Source organism: Arachis stenosperma, chromosome 5 (genome assembly GCF_014773155.1).
Source record: "Arachis stenosperma cultivar V10309 chromosome 5, arast.V10309.gnm1.PFL2, whole genome shotgun sequence".
NCBI lineage: Eukaryota > Viridiplantae > Streptophyta > Magnoliopsida > Fabales > Fabaceae > Arachis > Arachis stenosperma.
The window spans coordinates 120,423,817-120,431,165 of record NC_080381.1 but is presented as its reverse complement, the minus strand read 5'-3'; the positions used below and the strand labels follow the sequence as shown (position 1 = coordinate 120,431,165).

Here is a 7,349-nt window from a genome sequence, read left to right as displayed (position 1 = left end):
TTATATAAAAAAATATATATATAGTTTAATTATTTTTAATATATATTTTATGTTTTGATGTATATTTTTTTTAATAACTAATTTTAGTAGTTAATTTTAATGTATCAATAATATTTTTAATTGAATAATAATAAAAATTGATTTATCTAATAAAATAAAATATTTTAGTTATAAAGGGGGGAAGGAATATTACTCTATTATATATATATAACAAGCATTTATACGTAATATTTTTAGTTATAATCTTTATACTGAAATTATTTTAATTTAACCAACTTCACATGAGTATCTCCCTATGCATTAAGATTGTTACTAATATTATAATCTTCATACCCAACTTGTACTCGTTAATAATTTAATTTAATTTGAAAAAGATGCAGTCAATTATATCCTTTATTATTTTTTCTGTTTTGTCTTCTTTTATATTGTATTTTTCTTTTTTCAACTTTTGATACTTACTCAAATAGACATGTAAGCTAATCACTCAATAAATTTAAGTTGGTTAGTAAGAATAATGTAGTTATAAAAGATATTAAATCTCTCCAATTTCAATTTATGGTCAATAAAAAATATCGAAAATTCTAATTTATTTTTATAATTATCCACTTAATTTCTTTAAAAATAGTTTGTTTACTCATTTAAATATTAGAAAAATAATTAGGTGATAAATTAAAACTCTAAATCATTATTTTCAAAAAATTAAAAAAATATTTGGTGTGAATGTGTGATCAAACTCTATGTCCTCAGATCCATGTGTTGGCGTCTCACACTCTCACCTTATGTGTGATCACCTCCCATTGAATGCCCCAAACAATTTTAAAATTTATAGATAAATCAATAAATCATCATCATGATTCACGAGTATCAAGAGCAACCTTTGAAATTCAATGAGAAAATAAAAATGGTAGGTTGCTTGCCTTTCATTTGACTCCAATTATCACCATTAATCATGCCTTCCTAATGTTCTTTTTTTGTTCTCTAAATGCCACGGTTCAATTAGTTTAATTTCACGCACCTTGTCCTTAGCTTTACCTAACCATAATAAAGGAACTTAATTGGATCTGAACTTACCCTTGATTTAGACTATCATTGACAAAATCAGCAATAAATAATATTGTTTGATGTTTCGAAATATAAATACAAATTAAATGTATGTCGTTTATTTACTTTTAGATTTTAATTTTCAGTTGTTGATAGTTTTTGTCAATCCCATTGTGACTTTTCACCCGCAAAGGAAAGTTTGATGGAGAGATTTGGCAGTGAAGCATATACATTAACACTGTCGTTATTATTTCGTCATTATTATATTTGTTCTTTGTCTAATATTCACACAATTCTATCACTTTATTATTATTACCCATTTAATTAAGTTACTAATTGTACATTATGTACTTAAAATTCTTGAGAGTGACTTGGAACCCACGATTATATTGCATTAGATTGATGTCATCTTCCTAATGGTAATAAGTTGGTAACATTCAAATCGCAACATTTAGTGTTTTGAAAAAATATCTTGAATAATTTTTCCCATTTTAGGCAAAATGGATTTTGAAATATAAAATATCGTGTGTATTCTTTAAGGGGATGAATAAAAAATCATGTGCACACTAAAAATAAGTCACGATATATTTATATATAAATATATATAATATTTAATTTATTTTTATTGTGTATTTTATATTTTATATATAATTTATTTAATAATTAATTTTTTATATAACATAATATATGTAGATTGGATATGCCGTATATTAATTTTGAAGACGAATTCTTCTATTACGAGACGTTGAAAATTTATCGAGTTATCAGGTTTGCATATTGAAAATATTTTTAAGACGTCATTTATTCATTTAATATTGATTCCACACATATATTTTATTAATGGATTTAAATTTTCTAAAATTTGAATTTTATTTTAAAGAGTAAAATATAATTTTTTACTATTTATTTTATAGGTAAAATCAAGAATAAATATAAAAAAATTATTCAAAAATAAAAAATCACACTTTATTCTCTAAAATAAAATTCAAACTTTAGAAAATCTAAATTTTTTATTAATTATGTTTTAATAAAAAAATATAATATTTATTTAAACAAATTTAAAAAAAATTCCAAATATGATATCACATGATGTCGGTGAATTTAATATTATTTTTTATATATATTTTTAAAATAAATTTAAGAATACTATGCATTATTAATTGTTAATATAAGAATATCTAAAATATTTTATATAAGTAAAAAACATTAAAAAATTAAAACATAATTTATATTGTAATATTACTAAAATATTTAGATATTATTGTAAATCTAAAACATCTTTATATATATATAGTAAGAATTTATAATTTATATATCAAGAAAACAATTAATTAATAGTATTTGAGATGGAACGGAATTTAATTTTTTAGGAACAATGATATACATCTGTCAAATTATTGCTCCAGAAGTCGTTTTCTTATGTTAAATTTATATGCATGTTGGGACACGCGTACGTACGTTTGTACCTGTCTAAGCCAAGTGTCTAGTCATTAAATCATTTTTATGATCCTTGTTCTATGAATATATTTGGTGTTGATTTCCTTTTCTACGTACATTTCATTCATTTATCTCTTATTTTATATATTATTTATATTTATTAATATATATGTTTTCCAAAGCGTTGGGAGTACATACATGTCATATATATGCTATGTTAAGACGTAACACCATCGAAATTTTCATGTATATGGTTGTGTTTTGGAAGTGCAATGAACTCATCAAACATAATGGATTAATCACTTACTATATGTATATATCGCAAATCATATTCTTAACCTAAATCAACCTTCCATGCTTAAAAGTGATTGTTTCCTGATTAATTAATGATTACCCTGAAAATAAACTTTGGTCCTAGACTATGTAAGTAGCTAAATATTTAACTATAACATAGCAGAATAATTATTATAAAGATGAAATATATTTTTTGTTTTTAAAATTTGTTAAAAAATTTTAAAATATTTATAAATTTATTTTATTTTAGTTTTATCTTAAAAATTTTTAACTTTTCCTTCCATTTCTTCTACTTCTAAAACAGTATATTTTAATTGGTTGTTCTTCTCTGCTTTAGGTACCTCTTCTTGGTCGCTTTCCATGCTCTCTTCTTCTGATTCTAGTTCATCATCTTCAAGGTCCTAGTTTTTGGGAGACTTTGAGCAATAATAAGCTTATATGACTTCGTCCCAAAAAAAAAATTATATACATATAAATAAACCAATTTGAACTAACATGGGCTCGTTATTTCTCTACTTAGATAAGTATTGAAATTTTAATTTTACTTTGCGTATGTAGTAATTTATTAATTAGTGATAAATTTTTAATTAAAGTTAGATCTAAATAAATTAGTCTTTGACCTGTTGGACTTGAAAAAATAGTGAAAAATCAACAAAAAAGTATAAACTATATTGAGTTAATCGAATGCTCAACTCACTCATTCGCTTAAATAAGTGTCGAGGTTTAATTCCTGTTTTATATATACAACTCTTCATTTGCAAGCACTCCGAATTTCCAATAATAAGACGTAATTTTTTTATTTTTTTATGACACCATTCTTACTTAGTATAACTATATTAAAAATTACACCTTGATTATTTAAAAAGGTAAGTATTATTTTGGTGCATAACGTTTAGGATTAAAATCGAAATCGTTCCTTACGTAATTTTTTATTTAGAATCGTTCTTTATATTGTATTTGAATTTAAAATCGTCTTTTATAATTTTTTTGGACATAAATGTCCTTTCGTTTGTTACCGGTAGTTATGACAATAGAAAAAGATTATAAATATATATTTAATGGAAAAAAAGAGTAATGTAATGTAAAAGCCACTGTTGCAGAATCCACCATCGTCGACCTCTTAGAGGGAGAACGCCATGGCTGCCCAAAACTCAACCTTGTCTCGAAGCAGATCTTCCTCACATGGCAGGCCGCTACTTTGTTCCCATGGTGAGAGGCCGGTGTTGCGAATCTCAGGGACTAAGGAGAACTCTGGTCACAAATTCTGGGGCTGTGTCTATTTTGAGGTTTGTTTTTTTTTTTCTCAATTGAGTCATTTGGATGCTGGAATGGAGAGTGAACACGGTGGGTATGTGTAGGTGCAACAAGGCTGTAACTTCTTTCGTTGGGAAGATCCAGAGACAGAGGTGGAACACCCAGAAATTGCAGAATCAAGAGGAAGGTTTCTTCGCTGAAATCAAGAACGAAAGCGGCAGAATAGAAGCTGAAGGTCGTTGTTGTGTTAGGGTTGTTTGGGTGGATTGAGTTTATGTATTTGCTGCTGCAGAATTTTTCTAAAGTAAAGCAACATTGTGTAATTCCATTGAACCTTGTATGAAAAGTGGGTAGGAGTATGCTGCTGTTGTTGTTGTAGGTAAATTGGGCTAGGGTTTATTTATTTGGTGGGTTCCCTGAAAGAAGTTCTATTGAATATGTTTCAACATATATGAATGACAATTATGTAAGTATGGTTGGTTTCTGAAATGAGAGTAGTATTTCTGTTTGGCAAATACATGGGTTTCATTACTGAACAATTCCATAATAATGTCATAAACAACAAACTAAGACAAACTTAACTCAATATGGTAAATGTCAGAATAACATCCATAATAAATATAGTATTTCACATCTAGAATTAATCCCAAAAAGGTTGGTTGGTCCAAGCCAATAATTCAATACAACACTGAGTAGCTCACAAGCAAAATATCACCAACAAAAAATAGCTAACAGAGTCCACATTAACATTACCAAAAGCTTAAGACAAACTTAACTCAAAGTAAACCCACATGCATTGTATAAGTTTTCAATTTTCCTAAAGTAATCCCCTTTTTTAGAGGTAACTTTGCCATTAACCTCACTTTCTTTGGAGAAACGTGAGCTGCTCCAAAAAGCCTGACAGTGAAGTGTCTAACAGATTGGCTTGAGGATGTGGCAAGGGTTAGTTGAGACGCAGAAAGGGTTGTGGTGGTTGGTTGTGCTAAGGATGAAGGAGGTGTTAAACTTATTGGGCTGGTGTAGTTCTTGGGCTGTGGATCATATTAGGCTTAGTGGTTCCCTCTAAGCCTTTTTGGCTGTGTTGCAGAGTTGGACTGGGCTAAGGATGGTAGCTGTGTTGTTGAAATAGCTTTCCTCTTGACACTCAATTTAGGAGTGGGTTGTGAAGATGCAATCTTTCTTCCTCCTTTGGCAGCCGGAGGATGTGATTTGGTGCTTTCCTTCTTCTGTTTGCCTTTGCTAAGCTTCTTTGAATGTTGGGCCTAACAAACAGTTGCAATTAACCACAACAATGATAGGTTTATGACAAACCTCAAAAAAGCAGTAAAAAAAATTAAAAATCATACTTCATCTTCAATAGGTTTAGGACATCTATTTTTGTTGTGTCCAACTGAACCACATATTAAGCATCTTAGTTTCTCCACCTTCCTTGACAAGTGAGTGTGGTTGCTCTGTTCTTTCTCTCTAGTAGCTGGTTTCCTCTTTTTCACTGGCCTGTGACTAGGCCTTCTATACGGGAGTGGCATAACATCATGATGTGATGTTCTTTCCCAAAGATCAGGTCCGTTCAATGGGTGTATGACAGACTTGTAGCACTTCAAGTACGCTTCTTTCTTATAACAGTCGGCAACAAAAGGTTCCAAGTCAAGTCCCTTGAATTTGATGCTAATAATAGCATGGACACAAAGTATGCCACTCATCTGCCATCTTCTACATGAACACTCATAAGTGCCTAAGTCAATAGCAAACTTCTCTAATCCGTTAAGAACTTCATATTTCTAAGCTGCAGACCAATATGATCACCACTCCTCAGCTGATCTAGACCTTCTTTCCAACCCGACTCTAATTCTTAGTAAGATTGTCCCTAAATAGTTCTGAGCTATTTTCCTATTTTCTGCCTACCTAGTCATTAGTTTAACCCTGATCTTCTCTAACATCGTAACTATAGGCTTCTCTCTAGCATCAATTGTGGTAGAGTTAAAGCTTTCAGACATATTGTTAACCGGTGTATCTACTTTAGAATTAAAGGTGAACCTAGATCTAGACTAATACCTAGGTGGAATAGCAATTAGGTACCGAAAAGCTTCCAGATTCATAGCTTTCAGTTTGGCCATGTACCTTTCTCAATCTTTTTAGTGAGTCGCCTTATCACACTTCTACATCATTTGCTTCAATTCTAACCCTGGAAACCTTTTTCTGAAGTTATTGTATAAGTGTCTCACACAGAATTGGTTGTCTACTCCTAGTATAACATCCTCGTATACTGGCAACAAACCCTACACTCATGATATCAATGAGCATATAGTTAAGGATACTTGATATGCAGTAATTCACAATGTAAACGTGCATAAGTAAAATGTGGTGAAATATACTTACTTTCTGTTGGTCGGACATGAATGTGGATCTTCCCATATTCTCAATCCCAAGGTCAGATACAAGATGATTTAAGAACCAAGTCCATGAGTCCTTGGTGTCGGCCTCTACTACCGCATATGCAATGGGCAACATTTGGTCATTCGGATCCCAACCTATTGCAGTGAGCAATTGTCTTTCCTGGGGTGTCTTCAAAAGCATCTATCTAGACCAATGAAGGACCTGTAATGCTGGAAGCTCTGCTTGCATACTTCCAAGCACACGTAAATCCTCTAGAAAATGCAATAATTTGTCATGGATGAGGACTATGCTTCATTATCAAAATCAGGGGACCTTTGCACTTGTATGCGAACGGAGGAGTCTGGATTTTCCCTCAACAGCTCATGTCCATAGTCATAAATCCTCTTATACTGCTCTCGGAAGGTTTCCTGAATTTTATCCAATGCAATCTGCTTAGTCCTCATTGCCATTGCCTTAGTGACAGTCAAGTTCCACTTTTTCTGAGCCTTTGCAACCAACTCCTTTATCTTCACCTTGAGATTTGATTCAACCTTCTTCTTAAATGCCTTGCCAAGCCATTTCAATTGTAAAATCCCCAGCCTGTGTGCTTGTGTACACATGTGAGTCAAATTCATGCTGCGAAGCTGCCAAGTATCCTCTTCTCCAATTTTTGCAGCATACAGTCAAAAAGGACACTCTCAAGAACAAACTGCCCTAACCCTCTTCGAACCACACTTCTTAAATGTAATTGCCCTTGTGGTTTGCACAATATATGCAGTCATAGTGTCCTTGAACTCCTCCCGAGATGCATATACTGTGCCAACTTCCAACCTGTATTAATTCATGTCTTTTTGTGCCTTGTGAACTAGATACCTCACTCCCTCATGGTCTGAATCTGACCCCTCAACTCCAACCTTATGGTCCAAATCTAACTCATCATTGTTTGCTCC

At 31.2% G+C, this 7,349-nt stretch overlaps 1 protein-coding gene across 1 annotated transcript; it reads right to left on the bottom strand.

Annotated features, from left to right (window-relative positions):
* Nucleotides 1-5,075: 5,075 nt before the first annotated feature.
* LOC130981257 (uncharacterized) lies at nucleotides 5,076-6,600 on the bottom strand. The gene is made up of 4 exons (XM_057904861.1): nucleotides 6,403-6,600; nucleotides 6,217-6,302; nucleotides 5,373-5,736; nucleotides 5,076-5,288 (listed from the first exon to the last, which is right to left on the bottom strand). The coding sequence occupies exons 1-4, from the start codon at nucleotides 6,598-6,600 to the stop codon at nucleotides 5,076-5,078; spliced, it is 861 nt and encodes a 286-aa protein (XP_057760844.1).
* Nucleotides 6,601-7,349: the final 749 nt, after the last annotated feature.